This window comes from Struthio camelus, chromosome 11 (genome assembly GCF_040807025.1).
Source record: "Struthio camelus isolate bStrCam1 chromosome 11, bStrCam1.hap1, whole genome shotgun sequence".
NCBI classification, from domain to species: domain Eukaryota; kingdom Metazoa; phylum Chordata; class Aves; order Struthioniformes; family Struthionidae; genus Struthio; species Struthio camelus.
The window spans coordinates 18,275,691-18,295,303 of NC_090952.1; the positions used below are offsets into that span (position 1 = coordinate 18,275,691).

Below are 19,613 nucleotides of genomic sequence, written 5' to 3' on the forward strand. Positions count from 1 at the left end.
TGTTACATATCTGACTCACCCAGTTACATCTCTGACTCATACCTTGAGCCTGTGCTGGATTGTAAGATAAGCAACACCACCTAAGAAACTACGAGGCCCTGGAAGAACAGCCCTGTGCAGGGAGTAACTACCACCTCTGGCAATACTGTGCTTTACATGCTTTATGCGATAAAGAAAACTCGAACTCTCAAACAGTGCCAAGCTGGGTTTTATGCTTATCTCAGGTGGTACGTGAAGTCAAAGCTCAAGTTAGAATGATCAAAAGAAGATCAAAGAACCACTTCTGATCTAGTGTTTTGAAAAATGTGCATGTTCCTAAATCACATTAAATTTAAAAACCTACTTTCAAGCCCCTGTAAAAATTACAACCCACAGGGTATGAACACACTATCCACCTTAATGCATTTTTCCTGTTTTTCCATTAGTACATGAAATACTTCTTTTGAAGCTGAGAATTTTGAGAAACTCATACGCTAGCATAAAATAAATTAGAAGGAATCAAAGCAAAGAATAGCAAACAGACTAACCACACGGAAAGAACAAAAGAAATCCAGCTGCTCAGAAGAAAAGAAGATAGGAGAGGGGGAAAAGTAGAATTTCTTCCTCTTATTGCTGGCGGATCAGGTAGCTTACTTCTCAGTCAATACATTTAGAAAGGCATGTAGGTAAGAAACAGAAAACAAGAAATCATAAGTAAAGTTCTTATTTCAGTAAATTTATTAAGTATAGCAGATGACCTATTTCAGACTCTACTTGGGAAAATATCTCCAAAGCAAACAGTACCTTTCTTTTCTGTTTCGTTGCATGGTTGTTCTGCTGTCATGAGCAATTCCTTACTCGCTAACTGCCTTTTGTAGTACTGAAAATGCTACTTCTCTGTTTTCAAATTCCAGTTAAGGAACAGGCAGGAAATAAGCTCTATTTTTCTCATCTGGGTGCCTTCAGTCAAACTGAAGCCATGCCACAGGCTGCACTATATACGCCAGTGGCAACTGCCTCCTGCCTACCTGGTTGTTAGTCAGCCACCTCCCCGCTGCGCTAAATCAGCTCTCACAGGAGCAATTGCTGCTGTTGAGTGACTGACAGGAGCCAGTGCATGGAAAAGTCCTAGTTTTGAATGGCAGGGAGTTATGGCATGAGCCATATGGATAGTTGTAGTAAAAACATTACTAAAAGCTCAGTGACATAAAAAAATTGAAAATACAGCTTATATATTGCAGCAGAGAAATAGCTATTGCAAGGGCTCTGCAAAGATAAACCTCAGGGAAGCTGCCTGTGCGAGGCAGCTGTATACCTGCATGCAGCTCAGCCTTCTCCCTGTCTCCGTCATAGACAGGAAAGCATCAAAACTTTTTAGGAGGATGCAACTCACGTCCTAAGTCAGACAGACACATTGATATCTTTTTAGGTTTTGATGGTGCTAATGGTTTAAGCACAAACATGGTTAAGGAGTACTGAGCTGTGATGTACTGTATTCATAAAGAATAAAAAACAAATAACAGATTTAACTTATCTCCAAAATTTTCAGCGTTAAAAAATCTGTTGACATCTAATTCTGCATATTCTTGCCCTTAGTTTATTCTCATATGTTTGCCAGTCTCACTAGGCTCACACTTTGTAACTGAAATTCTCAAGGAGCAACAATAAAAGTCCACAATTTGTGTTTTACAGTTTAATAATGTTTTGGGGTGGACCAACTACTTACTGCTGGGCTCTGATCAGTTCACAGCTATCTCATATTTTTTAACTTTTGATAATTGTATTTTAACAGGCACCACTACAATAGAAAAATACGACCTTAGGACTAATAGTTGGATACAAATTGGCACCATGAACGGTAGACGATTACAGTTTGGAGTTGCAGTAATTGACAACAAACTCTATATTGTGGGGGGCAGAGATGGTCTGAAAACTTCTAATATTGTTGAATGTTTCAACCCTATCACGAAAGTTTGGACTATAATGCCTCCTATGTCAACGCACAGACATGGTCTTGGTAAGAGGTGCTTTTTCTTTGAAAATACATTGTATCACGTACAGTTTAATTTTGATTGACACAAACGCTGCTGATATTACATTTTTAAAGCATTTAATAACATGCAACAACATCTATAGAAATATTTTCCAAGAGAGAGCTGATATTTATTAACGGTCACCTAACCGCTGCATTAGCCTTCCAGAGCTAATTTTACCGTTAACGAATTGCAAAATATAAGCAGCAGAGAAAATAATCAACTCTAAATCTAATTTGCTGGTCAAGAGATATGTTTCCAAGAGAGTAACAGCCTGATCTTCCATTTTTGAAAAAGATGACTTATGTATCCATCTAACACCTCTGAAAATCAGATCATAGAATAACTGACACTGAAGAAAAGATTGCTGTAAGGGAATAAGTACACTTTTACTAATTTTCATGTTACCATTACAAGAAATTTCACAGAGCTCTGCCATAGCTTATTACCTATGAATCTATACTGCCCTATAATCATTAATACTGTTCACAGTGGAAAAACAATATGAATATGAAATCAAGAGTTTATTTTTGGAACTACAAAAAATAAAGAAAAGTTTAAAGTTGGGAGACCATATAAGTGGGATTATGATGATTTCTGAATTATTTATATAGTATATTTATATAGTATAGGTGCTATGAAAAAGGCTGGCTTCTCTTATGCTTATAGAAAAGCTATTAAATGAAATCATTTGTAAGTTTAAAGGATGTAGAATATATTTATTTTAATGAATAATATAAAAACACAGATGGAGAGTTATTCAGGAAAGCTTGGTTTGTGGTCTACCTGCTGCCACCGCTAGGTCTTATTTAAAAAAGTAGTGTAGGATTTTTAGCTGTTAGCCTGTCAAATTTGTAAAAACAAACAGAAGTAGTAAAGGAAAAGACTAAACAAAAATAAAATAATCAATTAATTCTTATCCAAGTTTGTAGGATTACCAACTGCAGAGGCAAAATTCTACCGAACAAGTAGGTCGTAATTTAAGTGCCCAAAGTTAGGCTTCTAACTTTGTATCAACCTGATCTGCAAAGCTGCCTTACACCACCTGTTAGTGGCTCCTGTTAGTTTCAGTGTGAGTTTGGGGTGGGGGGTTAGCACTTTTGAAAAAAAAAATCAGGCTATTTAGGCTTGAAAGGAGAGACTTAGAAAACTAACCTTTAAGCCGCCAGATTCACACATTTTGCCGTACTAACAAAGCTAGTAAACAACAAAAGGGGCAGCAGCAGCTCACAAAATGGGAGGCACAAGAACAGATACAGGTCAGTTCTTATCCTAAAGTGTGCTCCCTTTACAGGCATTAAAACGTTATGGTACTTTCACAAATAAGGACAGCAACCCACTCAGTTTAGGCTTCATGCTGGCGTGACTACAGAGTTTCAGCTAGATCAGAGCACAGGATTAGAGAGCTGCTTTGGACAAATATTTTCATTGCCTAGCTCAAACTTTGCTTTTTGTTAAAAGAATAGCATTGTTTCACATGTAGGGGCTCAAATTTGATTAAGAACAGGGTCAACAGAACAGATAAACACCCAAAAAGAGAACTTCACAAATAAAGCAGATTTCCTCTGATCTTTTGGCAAAAGATAATGCTTATTCAGAAAAATGCTGTATGTGAAGTACTTTGTGTAGGTATGTTTATCCTGCCCAATGACAAGGCAGCTTTGAGATACTTTAATATCAGCTGAAATTGCTTATCTGTATACAGGGAATTAAAGCATGAAGTTAATACATTATCAGTCACTGAAATTATTAGATACTGCAATTTGTCATTAATTCCATCTTTTAAGGAGTAGCAATGCTTGAAGGACCAATGTATGCAGTTGGTGGCCATGATGGATGGAGTTACCTTAATACAGTGGAAAGATGGGATCCCCAAGCACGTCAGTGGAATTATGTTGCTAGCATGTCAACTCCAAGAAGCACTGTGGGGGTTGCAGCGTTAAATAGCAAGTATGTGAACAGGAAAAACTTGTTTGCTTTTCATTTTCTTCCTTGCTTGCTTACTTTTGTTTAGATGGCCATATACTTCTTAAAATATTCTTTTCAATCATATAGTAATTAATCACCTCAAGAAAATAAACAGAAATTGTAATGTGCAAAAATAAGAAAGAAAAGCTTTTACTCTGTCGTGTGGTAAGTTGTTCTCAAATTTGCAGTCAGTTTAGAAATTTAGAAATATTCTAACACGCGTGTAAGAATTTTACATGGAATGTAACTTAGGGAGACTTAGATCAACTTCTTTTTAAAGTGTTCTAAGTTTACTTTTACATTTTTAAATCAATATGCCTAAGGAAGCACAATTTGAAAGAACTTCTTCTATAGAAACATGCTTCTGTCATTCTGCATCCTTCTGCATGCATCTACAGCCTTGACAAGTTCATAGTCAAGAATAATTTTTAAAAGCCAGACTATATATGGTATGTTCAATTAAAAGAAGGCAAATTTAATATTCAGGCATGGAATAAACAGCCTTCTCTAAGTGTTATCCAGATCAATTTTATTCTACCCTTCATCTACCCCTTAAATAAACTGAGGTCATGTACACTGTAAATTGTTTCCAGACAAGATTTTTAAAACTTAAGCATCCTCCTAAGACACTAAAACCACGTAGTGTCTTTATATGGGAACAGACATATGTTTGAATCTAGTGTGCAAGCTGTATTTTACCTGGAAAATAAGGTGTGTTACACCTTATTTTATGTTCCTATTTGGTAACTGCTGTATTTCAGCATGAGGAAGAGCAATTTGTAAATTAATGCTTGACAGAATTCTGTTCCCCTTGTTCAGCAAGACAGTTTGGTCCTGGAAATACAAGAGCCTGGTAAAATGATCCAGCTATGTTGGTGACATGGCCTGGGCCAAATCACCTTCTTATTTAACTCTGTGGAAGCCTCTTGGCAATGACAGTTTGTAGGGGCTAGGAGGGATACGGACAGTTGTAGGCAGAGGACTGCATCTGGCCTGAAACCTTATCACAGGCTTCCCGGTTCACTTCTTAAATTCCACCGGGTTATGAAGGAGGAGGATAATGCAGCAGTAAAAATGATGCCAACAGACAGATATTTGCAGATGTAAAAATTCCTTGCATACAAATCAGGATATTGCATTCATACATCACATGATTTTAATCAGTAAGTCTGAAGTTTGAGGGAAGAACTGTCTGTTCAAGTCCCTGTTGTATCTCAGAGGAAATGGTCTCAGCATAACCTTCACCAGAAACTCCTGTTAGTATCTTCCACAGTGACATGCAGGAAACCACTTTGTCAAGGAGGAAATCCAGCCCGATCCTGACTCTGGTCTCAGTTGCTCCTGATACAGGCTGTCTCCGACCTGACTGAAATCATGTCTGTTAGTTTTGTGATGTAATCTCTGGCATAACGGGGGAAGCTGAGATCAAATGTCCTTCATTCAGCATTACTGCTGTGGGCTAACCTAGGTGCATGCTTCTACTTTTCCTGTTTCCCTAAGTCACACTACGTTTTTTACAGTAGCACTACTGAAATTAGAATTGTTATTCAATCCCACCAGAAAATTCTTTCAGTTTAAATGGTAACAATGCTTTTTGAACGATGAAAAACCTAATGAAAACGTCAGTCAGTAAGGGTATATTTGTTTTTTTCCTTGGAGAATGGAAAAATATGTTTTTAGATGACTCTGCCATGTTTCTAGGTACATGGTGGAAAACAAAGAACCCCCATCCAATCTGCCCACATACTCAGTTATATCCTCTTCCTGTGAAAGCTGTGTAAACAAGTAGACTATAGCTAAGAGCAAGAGGAGAAAAGAAAACAAAACAAATACTCAAGCTTTGTATGGGCTAAGCAACAAATTGCACAACAAAGCTCAAATCTATCTCCAATTCACAAACATTAAAAGGCAGACTATAAAACAGAAATCTTGTATTACTAGAAATTTGTATTACTCTCACATTGGCTGAGATTTTTCTTGTTAAATTATATATTAGAGGGATCTGAAAACTCTTCTAGTCACAGGAGAAAAACAGGTGCCTCTCAAGCACAATCCTTCTGCTCCATTTTGGGTATCTTACTCTGGACAAAATGAATTGTTCCCTAATATCTAATTAGCTGCACTAGGTAAATTCAATTTCATAGCAGTAAGTAACAGCAAGGGTCTGAAAGACACAGGAAAAATTGACACTCAACATCTAAAGTTGTTTTGCTATTAGATCCTGTATACATACTCTAACAGCATCAAGATAGCTTGAAATACAAAAGAAATTCCGGCTTTGTAAAATTCATTGGCAAAAAGCCACACAAAACCCCAGGGTCCTTAACATGGATTTTCACCATTTATTATAACACATTTTCCCAACACCAGCTGGTTTGAACCCCAGCTAGATCACTTAAATTCAGGTTCTAGCACCTGCCACACACTACAAGCATAACATCCAGCTGAGAAAGAACTGCACTTGTATCTAAGTGCCTTTAGGTTGAACTGCAGAAAAGATGACATGACATGGCATAGCATGACATGACATACCTGTAAAATAACTTTTGTCCTGCAGATTTTCTCAGATACAAACACTGAGGAAATACCATCAAAAGTATATTAAATATTGTTTTGATATATTATGAAATTCATTATGGTTCTTTTACATGTTAATAGCATAGGAAAATTGCCTAAGAACGCCACACTAAAACACCAAGTACTCCACAAGCAAGTCATAGGGAAAATCATCCCTATGTTTTAAACTTGTTTAGCACTTGTCAATTAAATTCCATCCACAGCTCACATTTAAAGAAACTGATATGCATTTTTAATCTTTTCTTATGTGACTGACTGAGAATTTGCCCTGCAAAATGAGGAAAATAACTTCCTTGTATACTACACAAAACTTGTGCAAATAAAGTTCCAGAGCACAGCTTTACATAGCGAACACTCGGCATAATGAGAATGCTAGTGTTTCGAATAAAGTTAAGCAAATAAAATTCTTATTAAAATGAGAGGCTAAAGACTGAAATTCAGTTTATCTTCATGTGGGTAACTATTCCAGACTGTATGCTGTTGGTGGACGAGATGGGAGTTCCTGCTTAAAATCCATGGAGTGTTTCGACCCGCACACAAACAAGTGGAGCATATGCGCTTCAATGTCAAAGAGAAGAGGAGGCGTTGGCGTTGCAACATACAATGGGTTTTTATATGCAGTGGGAGGTCACGATGCACCTGCTTCCAACCACTGTTCTCGACTTTCCGACTGTGTAGAAAGGTAAGGTTTTTTTATTATTATTATTTTACATTCCAGGAAATATTGCACCATCAAAATTGAGTACCCTAAAAGAAGTGAAAACTATAAGGTCTAACCATACTCCTTGTCTAGAAAAAGTACTTTGAAGGCACTTTTCATGTTGCCAGAAACACTTTAGTTAGTAGGTTAATGGACATCTTTCAGACTTTCACAGGACTGCTTCAGGATCTGATAATTTTAAAATTTATAACTGCGGAACTGTCTTTTTTCCCCTGCTACTTCCATAAGTTTAATCTTCTTATTCAATAAGACCCCAAAGATTTAATTCTAAATTTAAAAATATACTTGAATGTTTTCTAAACAGTCATTCAACTTGCAAAATAAATGTTTTGAAACGTCAGGTTATTTTTCTTCTTTCCATTTCCTAGCATGAAGAGCTGGGAGAAACCAAAGCAAAATCACAATGTGCTCATTTCATTTGTCAGTATTTTTCTTCCAGAATTTTTTGTCTTGCCTACTTCATTATTTTGCAATGTAGCCCTAGCAGAAGCTTGTGCATCATTTAAATCCAAATCCAAAATCAAATTTGCAAAACTCAGCACTTATTCTCCTGCATCAAGTTTGAACAGTGGGGAGAAATAAGAAACCTCTTGGCTTTATATCCATTTCCAGAAGAAATTACCTTTTAAAATGAAGATATAGTTTGTCTGATCCTTATTTAATCCCATTTGTGTGTCCTCCACTGACGAGCATAGTTTCTTAAGAAAATACAAATACTGGACATTTCTTCTTAAAAATACAGGTATTGTGTACAAATGCTGCTTTGTTTCTGTGCTGGCATGTGGTACAACGTAGGGGGATGGGAGAATACTCCAGCCCTGGGGAAAAGAGGATGTGTTGACTAAGATAACTCATCAGCTGTTTAATAGCCTATTGGTGCAAGGACTACTCACTCTTCTGTGGTTTTGAGAATAAAAAAGGAAAACTGGGAGAACATTTAATTTCCTATGGTGAATAACACAACAGTTAAGTTTTGCTTGCAGTTAGATGGTGTAAACCTAGGACTACAGCGGAATTCATGTGAATTTATACTGGAGTGTGGCTGAATACATAGCGTTGGAGTAAAATGAACACTGATATAAAATATTGCCACGCACTGTCTTACAACTTTGATCAACTACATGAGATATGTTAGCTTCTTTTACAGTGAAATTTACTTAAAACCTTAGTTTTGATGAGAAATAGAAAACAAAAATCGTTATGAAGAAAAAAGAGTAAACTGAAATTTCCTTTAACTTTGATGATTGATCTGCTGTCAAATTGTCATTCCATCAGTCTTCATCTATGTTCAAAACATATTGATTGTATAATCTGGTAGAACTGAGACTGTAATGTGAAAATGTGGGCATTTTAAATGAGCTTGAAGATCCCTCTGGTGGCTAAATAAAATTTTTAATCCTGTTACTCAGTTCTCTGTACTAGTTTGTGGTGTAGGCTGAACTACAATACAGGAGCAAAGAGGAAATATAAGTTTTTAAAATTCGAAATATCATAATGTGTTTCTATTTTTCCAAAGAATTTTTCTAATTTTGATCATTAAACATCCTAGATATGATCCTAAAACAGATGCTTGGACAACAGTGGCACCCTTAAGTGTACCTCGTGATGCTGTTGGAATTTGCCCTCTAGGGGACCGATTATATGCTGTTGGAGGCTATGATGGCCATACATACCTGGATACTGTGGAATCCTATGATGCTCAAAATAATGAATGGACAGAGGTAATTACATATAAGAAGAAATCCATCTGAATAGTAGACAGAGCAATAATAATTACATTGCAAAATTAGTACTAGTCTTCTGAAAAATGTTATATTAGAATGTTGTAATACCATAGTACGCAGTGTATAAAAATAGAGTATGCATAAATGTGTAAAATCACCTATTCTACTTAAAAACTGTAAAAAAGTTTTCAGACTAAAGGATGGAGACAATGCATGCGTAAGTAAATCAAGTTATACAAACCATTTGGTAATGGAGGAGTCACATTTTCAGACTTATGCATCCAGTTCTGATGTGTAAATGAGGGGCTAGAGGCTATGTGCAATGACCGGAGAGATGGGGTGAGTTAGTGGGCAAGCAGCAGCTTCCTCTCTCCATCAGCTAAACACACAGCCTGGAGCTGCAAAATGCCAGTGTCTCATCTAATCACTGCCAAGCCAAACGTCCCGGGCCTTCAGAAACAGAGGTTAGGCTCAAAGGAAAACTGAGCAATAAAGGCAGAAAACGTGTAGCGGATGTAGCCAGTCAGCAGTAACACTGCACTTAAAATAGATTTTTAAATTAGTTTCAGTTAAAAAAAAAAAAGAATTAAAAATGCCTTTTCTCTGTTCTGGCATGAAATGACGATTGCATGCTTAGTAATGTGAGCCACAAGAAATCAAAATACACTTTTTAAAACTTAAAGTGCTTCAATTTTGCAAGCCTGTTAGAGCTGGCATGCCTTTGCCAGCAATGCCCTCTCCTGGATGAACTTTTAAGTCTGTTCGGAGTTAGAACCATCACCACTGAGATCAAGAGAAAACTGTCAAGATTCTTTTGTAGCTGCACAGTCAATGTTTTTGGAATACAAGATATGAATTTCTTTTACAATAGCTAAAAGCAACAATGCTAGCCTGCATTCTTGTAATTCTAAACAGCTGCTGAAGTCTTTTTTCCAAAAAGCAAAAATTCTATTTTCAGAGTTCTAGTTAACTTAAATTCTACTTTTTACTTTCTAGCAGTACATTAGTTCCGATAAACAAAACGCCCTCCTTTTAATCCACAAGTAACTTCTAGTCCTATCCGTGAAAGTATGCTAAAAATGTTTCCTCTCTTTTTTCTTTAGGAAGTTCCTGTCAATATTGGAAGGGCTGGTGCATGCGTTGTTGTTGTAAAGTTGCCCTGATGACAATACGTGTTGTGAAACCAAAAGTGGAGTACAGTTCCATGAAGATTGAGGCAGGAGGATAAGAAACATTTTCATAAGGCAGTTCAAACCATATACATCGTAGTAGCCCTCCATTATAGAGAATACTTATCTCTGAGCCTTTATGCTATTAGAGCACAAAACTAGAGTCTTCCTGCATTGCAAAAATCAGAGAATTTTGCATAAGTGAATTATTATTTTATTATACCTAGTACATAGCAATTCAATAATATGTTTGAATGGTTCAGGTTTGTTATGCAAGTTTTTCTGTTATTTATAAAATGCAGTAGTAAAGTGAAAAACGTGTATAAGATTTCATACACTTTTTTCTTTTCTATGTCAACGGTAATGCCAATGTTTGCATAAAGACCTTTTTCATTTGAGGTAAATGAAGCTGTTTCTCTCTTACTCATTTTCAACAGAGAACTGCACAGATGGAAATACTGGTCAATAAATATCATTGGCAACAGAATATTTGCTGCAGAAGTAGCTTCGCTTCTATATTCAGAAATTAAAATACTTAACTGACTTTCAAATAATTGTATAATAAATTAAATCTGAGAAATGTAGAATCTGGTTGCTGTTCAACGTCCAATATTACTAGTGCTGTGGCAGAATACCCATTTTTAGCAATATACTCAACTGAATTCTGCAAGTTAAAAAATAGTAGGCCTAAGATATCTTTGTTTTACTAAGTATGTGCCAACAGAAAGAAACCTCCTTTGTCAAAACACAATGCTAACATGATTTGCAGTTATTTTCGAAGTGCATTGAAATGTGATATTTTAGTGCTCATTACAGTGTCAGGTTATTCATGGATTCATCTTTGCCCACTAACCATCTGTCAGTGCATGTTAAACCAGTTTGGCTATTCTTGGAATAATCACTGCACATTAAAATTTTAAAATATTCATATAATTACATTCCTTGAGTATAACTTACAAAATGAAAATTTTATATCATATTGATATGACAATCTTTAACCTCAGCTGAAGATTACCAGCTTTCTCTCATATACAGTAAAAAATATGGTAAGCAAAGAATATGTGCACTGTGTAACAGTATATACCAATACTATACATATGTTTATGTTTTATTTGAAATTATGAGAATGCTAAGAATGAAGAATAAATAGAAAAAGAATCACTAGAAAAACCACATAATATTCCACGTGCATGATATTTCTTTTTGTGTGCCAATTTTTATCAGGGTTTTAACATGTTTTGCTTTAATTTCATTTTTGATAATTTTAAATGCTGAAAGTGTATTTTAAGAATGGAATGTATGTAAGATATATTCTATGCTGCAAAGCACACTCTTTGGATGTTATCTACTTTAGCCTTTGATATGTCATTGCTATGTTAGTAAAAAAAAAAAAAAATGCAGGAGAAACAGAGGAAAATTCTCTGAACATGTCATGAATATATCATGAATATTCCTGGTAGAATATTGTGTTTTCAGAATTCAGCAATATACTATTTAAAAAAAAAAATTGCACTGCCAATTGTATTGAACACCTCCAAAGAGGAAATCTCATAAGCATATTTATAAAAAGAAAAAACATTTTTAAATTTTAAAAGCAACTAAAATTATGTTTATAGACGGCATGCCTCGTTCAAATAAACTTTACTTTCTCTGCTAAGAAAATCCAGACTGTATTTTAACAACTGCGTGATTTTTGTTGTACATCTTTTCAAAGAATTGAAAGCACAGAAATCTCTCTCTCATTTTGGTACTCTCAAATCAGCAAAGACCCCGTCTTAAGTCTTCTCATTGTATCTAGTTCACATAAAAAAACTACCTTCCTTCCCATACTTAAATATTCTTAGCTAAGTTCATCTCTTTTCTTTCTCCAAGACAAAAATAATTACCAATCCTGCCATGTCGGGATCCCCTTTCCATGAAATAGGCTCCCGTACTGCAGTTCCCCAGCAACCTGGGCTGTCTGCCTGCGGAGGGCTGTAAGTACGGTACCTTTGAAGAGGGTTTCTTTTGGGGACATAACATTAAACCTATGAAAAACACCAGTTCACCAGCTTAGAATCACCTTCATTAAGTTGTGGGTTTCTGAATCAATGCACAAATTTCTTACTAGCTTGGCTGGCCAGAAAACATAAACTCTTATTTCAGAACTATTTTGACCTTAAGTTTTTGTGAAAAAAAAATAAAGAAACAAGTAAATGTGAGACAAACCCTAAAACAGTGACCAGTGGGTCACTGGTTAGAGAATTCGATCAGAGAATGGACACACAGGTTTTTATTTGCCAACAAATCCATAATCTGAAGCAATGGCAGCTGGACTACTCACCAAGCTTGACAGCAAGTCTGCATAGTAAAACAAGTGTGCTTGTGAGGCAGATCTTAATTTAATCTCTCTCTCTCCCTTGTGCTATAGGAAACCTGTTTGAACACCCACCTGGAACACCTTTTCACAGGAAATATCAAAACATTAAAAATAAATATACTAACATTTCCCCCGCTTCGCTTGTGCAACAGCCGTGTGTATTCTTTTGCATGAATAAATAGCAGGTGGATCAGAGGGAGAGTGTCACTACTGCTTATCATTCAGGCTCCGAATTGTGCTTTTCTCATGTTCTCCTATAACAACGTGTCACTGTTTCCAGTAACCAGTACCACCTCATTTATTCTATTATTGTTTGGAAAGCACTGATATTGCATATCCATTTTTAAAGCTCTAAAACACAAATTATATAAAGAGTACACAGACAATGTCACAAGATGTGCAAGAGGGACAGGTCAAAGTTAGTACTGATACAATACAATACAACGCAATACAAACGTGTCTTTCCCATACAGCCTTTGCATTGAGTAAGTTTTCTTGGGGTAAAAGAAGGCACAAAACCTCAAGTAAGAGTCCTTAGCACACAAGAGTCCTTAGCTAGTGAGCACGATTTACAAAATATAAAGGCATATCTAACACTTAGTGAACTCTACAGTTATGAGTGAAAACGAAGACTTGAGCATAAAGGTCAGTTTTGAAGAATACAAACTGTGGATGAGTATCTTAATGCAAACACATAGGACCTGCCTTTGGGCAGCCTGCAAATGTTATGACTGCAGGGATGACACAAAATTCCCCTGCCTTTGTGCTGTCCTTCAGTTTGCATTACAAAACACTTGCTGGTAATGGCAAGTGCACTGTATATTTAAAATTAAGTTTTATAGCTATTTTTTAAAAATGAGACTTTATAAATACAATTTCATTAAAAGCTTTATCAGTAAACTAGGCATGAAAGGCTTAGGAAAAACACTAAATATAAACAATCCACTAAAAAAACCCTTTAAATATACTACCATTTGCATAGTTTAATAAAGTCTCAAAAACAGCATTAGAAGAAAATTACACTTTCTATACTTCTTTACTATTCTCCAGAGATACTGTGTCATGAGGTCTGCTTATTTTAAAATAAAATAAGAAGGAAAAATTTTAGCATTCATTTATCTTGTAGCATGCAGCCACACTTATCAGTTTGATAAATTCAGTAGCTCTTTCTGCAATGAGCCATAACCACTGAGATACAGTATGTGAAGTGAATATTTGCAGGTGCATACTACGTGATGAGGTGAGGCCAGTAGAGTATGAGACCTCACCCTCTGACCTCATTAGTTTCTCTCATGCCACTGAAAATCTTTGACTTACTGTTCCAAGTGTGTTTTTCCTGAACTGGTCTATCCATTTCTACAGCAAAGCCATGGTAACTAGTACGCTTTCCAGATTTTAAGTTTAAGAAAATATTTTATGATAAAATAACACAAGGGGGAGGGGAAATGGGAAAATATAGGAAGAGTATGAAACAGAAAAATCAGAGAGCAACTTGAATGAGATCTTATAAATAGAAGTAATAAGCATAGGGAAGAATAGAGTTAAAAATCGCATGTGGAGACATAATTCTGCACATACACCCTTTCCTTGAGTGAATACTCAAATTTCAAGCTTTGTTTGAAGGCAAGATATTGAGAGGCATGCAATTATGGTACCATGGAAAGCTGAAGGGATGAAGTATCTTGTTTCTCTGCATAAAGTATTTTTATGCGCAGCTGTGCAATCGGCAGTCAGGGTTCTTCCTGGTTGGTGTCCGCCACCACCTCCACGTCTCAGCTGAGGAACTACAACACGCAAGTCCTGCATAACTCACCCTGGCTTAGGCTTGGTGAGAGGACGAAGTCAGCAATAACCCGGCACTCCCTCTTCTCATCCCTCTCCAACAAAATTTTGATCATTCTTTTCCTAATTTTGTAATTATTAATAAGTAAGGTACCATCCAAACATCTGTATGGAGGAAATCCTAAATTAACCAATAATCACTCCCCCTTTTTAAGATCTTTTTCAGTGAATAGAAGCCAAGGTATGGTGTTAAACTCTGCTACAACAATACATACTCATTCCAAAAAAAAGAGCCTTTTGTGGCTAGCAGAAGTTTGGAACTGTTGACATGAAAGTCTGTTTCAACTTGTAAAAAAAAGAGCAATATAACATACTTGCACCCTGATTTATTTTTAGAATAATCTATTTTAGGGTGAAATGACGATAAGGCTTACTGTGACCTTAAAATCGTAAGTGGTGGGAAAAAATCAAAATAAAATCTGAACAGATACTCAAGCAGTAAAATGGCACAACTAAATTTCCTTGGATTAAAGATAGTCGTTCTTCCATATTTTTAGAACCGACTTTTTTTCCTTCCATAGAAGTAGAAGCTAGAAGCTAGTAGTGTCCCCCATTAGCTCAGTAGTGAAAAAAATATGTCAAAGGAAAGTAACAATTCACAGCTGGAAATTGGACACCGAGCAAGAAGATGGAAAAAAACAAACCGGAGAGAATTTGGGTATGTCTAGACATTATTAGGTGATAGGAAAACCTAGAAATATCCTCTGATGAGGTGTCATCCCTTCACATCTCCTCTGTTCCTCTAACAAACGTGACTAGGTGTAGTAGTTGCATTGCGTCTTTGCTTATTAAATCTCATGACAGCAGCATGCACAACGCACCATGAGGTGCAGGAGGAAGTGCCCCTCATCTCTGACCTTGTGCTGCTTTGCTCCTTTACCATAACTCTCACGGGCAGAACGACTGCTATTTGTGCTATGTCTCTTCCGCCTAAATCACTGTGTTGTCTTTAAGCCCTGGCTCTTAAATCACCTTTTCCTTTTTGGATTGGGAGATAATGTCTCCATGACCTGGTGTAGCAATGATATTTTACATAATATAAAACTTGGAAAACAGTGTTTGGAAAGTAGAGAAACCCACTTACCACTTGAATTTAATTCTGGGAAGGGCTGAAGGTCCATCTAATCCACGATGATGTCTTTATAGTTTAAAAAACAACTAGTACTGAAAAATGCCTCCCCAGCATAACTTTTCAGATTATTACTATCAGGTATTTGGAGACTTCTGTAATCACTAAACACTGTTATGTGTCACAGCTAGTGATGAAATTGTCCTTCACTAATTTACTGGGTCATTTGTTCTGGTCTCTGCAGCACCCTGCAGCAATGAATTTTACAATGTAATTATAGGCATCATGAAAAAAGGTTTATATGGTTATTTTAAACCTGCTACTGAGAACGTATGCAGGCACTCCAAAATGCTGTTTATCTAAGACACGCCGCTCAATCTGTCTTTGGTAGTAAGAGGTCTATGTTGCTGAAGCATTCATCCTCATAACACATGTGCAAGGTAGAAAAAGCATTATCATCTCTATTTACAACTGGCACAAAGAAAATAAATAACTTTTCTGATGCCACATAGAGAAAATAGCTTAAAGGAAGGATTTTGGCCAAGGATTTCGGCCTAAATATTTCAACACTTAGATTAGTTACTAGGCTATTCCTCCTTTTGGACAGCGAGCAGTATGTCTGATCAAAGATTCATAGAAATTCACAGCCTATTAGAGCTACCCCAGTCAACTAGCTCATTCTGTCACCTCCTCTTGTTTCTGCCATCTTGTTTGAGGAACTTTTCTAGTTCCAGGAACTTTTCTAGAACCAGCTTTTCTACAAGACGTGCTGGACTGATTGGAGAGATAATAAAACCTTTAGCATAAAAGGGAATAATTGGTTGCCAGTGTTTGGTAGGAATTGGCAGGATATCATAATCAAAGGGAATCAGGATTTTGGGTGACACTCTTCTATGTGTTTATTTCTGTATGTTTCTCACATGATGCCATTTTTTCTTTCCACCTGGCCCCAGACTCATTTAGTGATGGGATGGATGATGCTAAGTGTGTAAAGCATGTTTTTCTGTGCTTGAGCTTCAGTATCAGCAAAATTCTGCACTGAAATTAGCTCTTCAGAGCCTTTTTCTGTGACCCTTGACATCATAAAAATTGCATGCCAAATAAATTGCAATGACTTTATCTGTACAACACTCCTCTGATTCAAAGAGGGAAAATTTCATTCCTGAAGAGATTAAATCCAGCTTTTGCATCAGTCACTGCTGATTTGGAGTATTTCTAAGAGCTTGCACACTCAGAGCACCTGCAGTTGATATTTTGAGTCTTACCTCTTGTTTTCTATCTCCTCTTATACAGAAAGGAGGAATTTTATCAGAACAGAAACCCTTTCACTTCCACTTCCCCCCATAAAGTTCAAGGTCCTCTTTTTTCATAGTAAAACTGTATTTCTTTTATCCTGAAGATCTCTGTTGACCTCAACTCTTGCCAAAGGAAGCTGACAGCAAAACGCTACAAAAAACCTTTCCTTATTTTCAATACAGCTCCACTATGTTATTCACACATAGACTCATTAGCGGTTCTGCACCTTCTAGTCCTTATGCCCACATATCTGAGGCCTTCTTTCTTCCATGGCAATTCTACATAAGCAAAGTGAATTAACAGCTCTGTTTTCTCGCACAGGAATTAATTATGGTTACAGAGTGCACAGAAGAGGATAGCACTTGAGTTCACATTATCAAGGTTTTTACAAGCCAACCATACAAGACTAAGAAGAAAAAAAACCCTCAGATTATTTTTGAACAAATCAAATAGGAAAAGCTGTCCAGGAACAATCTTTTAAATATGGCAGTTTAAATACAGGCTACTGAAATATGTTTGTTTCTCAATAATAGAAAAGCTGTATGTGAAGGTGTTTGTTACTGAAGCAGGATGTTTGATCCAAGACGCTTCCAAGTTCCCTTCCTCCCTTTCGGCAAGAGAACGAATACATTTTTATCAAATATACTGTCAGAAAAAGTGTCCAATTATAGAAAGATTGTTATGAAAGTACTTAAGTTTTGACTCAAAATTACTATTGCAGTTTGAAAGTTATAACACAAAGTTTCGAGGAACAGAGAACAGAAGTAAAGCCTGCAAAAATTTCAGGCAAGACTACCTGAAACTGAGTAAAGAATAAATATACCATCTATGTGACTGTAAGAACTTTAGCTCTCCATGGCAGGATTGCCCATCTTATTTTTACTCTCAGTCACCTTCTTTTGGCTGTAATTATGGTGGCATTCCCTGACCTGTTGGAGAGGCAAATGCACTAACACATTAAAACACTTCAGGGTTAGGCCAGGTCTCCTGTCTACATTAAGCTCCTGGTTTTAGTGAAGTTGGTGCTGGGGAGGGAGGCTGCACCCAGCTCCAGAGGGGCCACAGGTAAGGACGGATGGCAGGAGCCTACAGCTTTTCAAGGAGCACAGCTGTAGCCACAGGCATGGATATGTACTCAGGCATGCAGCCCAGAGGAAATACTCATATTTTCTTCTTCATCAGATGTGGACATAAAATATACCGGGGGGGGGGGGGGGGAAGACACTCTTTGCTATACAGGTGAAACAATAAATCGTAGATTGCATTTGAGCTGTCAGATCAACTTAGTCGTACAGTTTGCAATATAGAATTTGCTCAGGAGATGGTGCTACGTGATAACTTTTGGAGGATCTCGGCTCTTACTACGAAAATATGAAGCTACATTTTAGTAATATTTATCCCTTAAATATGAATGAACTCTTCCCCTTTTTATAATCTCAAGAGCCCATTGAATTTATTAGTCTTTCATTTCTACATTTTCACCACATGCACACATATACTGCTCACCTCTTAAGACTAATTTTGGGATGAAAGTTACAAAGTTACAGCAAAACATTTTCCTTTCATAAATATTCCCACTGTGACAGTGGGTATTGCTCATTCTGTGCATGTCCTGTGATCTTGGCCCATTAAAATTGTTGCTTGGCTTTTCTTTTGCTGAGCACAAATTACGAAGAACATTTATTTGGCTGCAAAGACTCAATATGAAAAGTAAACAATATAGACAGACTGATGAAGAAAGGACAGTATCTTCTCACTGTCTTGATCATTTCCAATTAGACTATTAGCCCACTTCAACTAGCCAGTTAGTTGTGGACTAGCCAGATAGCCTGCAACCTGACTTAACCCAGACACATTTAAGATGCAGTCTCTGAAACGGAGTACAAGCTATGCACGTCTGCCTTTTTGAAAAGAGACATGTTTTCCAAACTAAGACAAATATATCTCCACAGAAGTTAATATCATAAATATAAGTGGGCTTTTCTTCATTTTCCTCATTTGCCATATTCGGAGAATCAGGAAAAGGAGACAAGGGGCATACAGTGTGCTTTACTTGAATGATATGTAAACTTTACATAATCTTTACATTTCTTTCTATAGGATATAAACCAGGTCTGTTCTCCCCTTGCACTGTAACCCTCTCCTTGCTCTGTAGCAGTGAGCACAGCGACGGCTCCCAGATAGTGGATGCAACTTTCCAGGGGTTCCTGAACAGTCTCATCCCATCTCTGTATAAAACTAAAACTACTCAGCTGAAACTGGCTCTTACATGTACAAATTATTTCTCCCTATCACCTCAAACTAATGTACAATTCAATGATATTACTCCTGGAAATCAGAAAGAAGTACTAAGTATGCAACATAAAAATATGCAGCTTTTGAATTATTTATTTCAAAAAACAGACCAGTTTACAATCAGCTTTATATTGCTGTACTTAAGAGAGCTGTAAATACAGCTAAAATGTTCAATGAGGAAAAGAATTATAGAATTTTTTAAGGTTGGAATAGCTTAATACAATACCACTTAGAAATACTATCATTTAATCTCTCAAACTTAAATTAAAGGAATTATTATTATTGACCTGCTTTTCCTGTGAACTCAAGATAATTCTGAGCTCAGAGATTATTGACTATGCTCTATCTGGGCATGTTAAAACACCATAAATATATAAATACTCTTTTATGAATCGCCAGTTTTATATGGCAAAGTTCACTACTGCATTTTTAGGGAAAACTCCTCAAAGATAATGCCTCAATAACTACCACTGTTCGTCAAAAGAAGTCCTAAAGCCTCTTGATTTCTGAGGTGCAAATAGTACCTCAGAGGGGAGGGAAGGCAAAGTTCAGCTCATCTGTATGATGACAGTGAAATATCT

At 36.6% G+C, this 19,613-nt stretch overlaps 1 protein-coding gene and 1 long non-coding RNA gene across 4 annotated transcripts in view; one reads left to right on the plus strand and one right to left on the minus strand.

Annotated features, from left to right (window-relative positions):
- The window catches only part of KLHL4 (kelch like family member 4), a 94,607-nt gene extending 82,750 nt beyond the window's left edge, over positions 1–11,857 (plus strand). For 2 of the 3 annotated variants that reach the window (XM_068956816.1, XM_009687476.2), the window contains exons 7-11: positions 1,772–1,996; positions 3,800–3,962; positions 7,027–7,239; positions 8,828–8,999; positions 10,106–11,857. In XM_068956816.1, the coding sequence (XP_068812917.1) occupies positions 1,772–1,996; positions 3,800–3,962; positions 7,027–7,239; positions 8,828–8,999; positions 10,106–10,165 (833 nt within the window). In that variant the 3' untranslated portion in view covers positions 10,166–11,857. The remainder of the gene's footprint in view (positions 1–1,771; positions 1,997–3,799; positions 3,963–7,026; positions 7,240–8,827; positions 9,000–10,105) is intronic. The other variant, XM_068956815.1, reaches the window with a different exon arrangement.
- Positions 1–19,613, minus strand: part of LOC138068714 (uncharacterized) — a 71,514-nt gene that overhangs the window by 13,677 nt on the left and 38,224 nt on the right. The gene's annotated exons all lie outside the window — the stretch shown is intronic.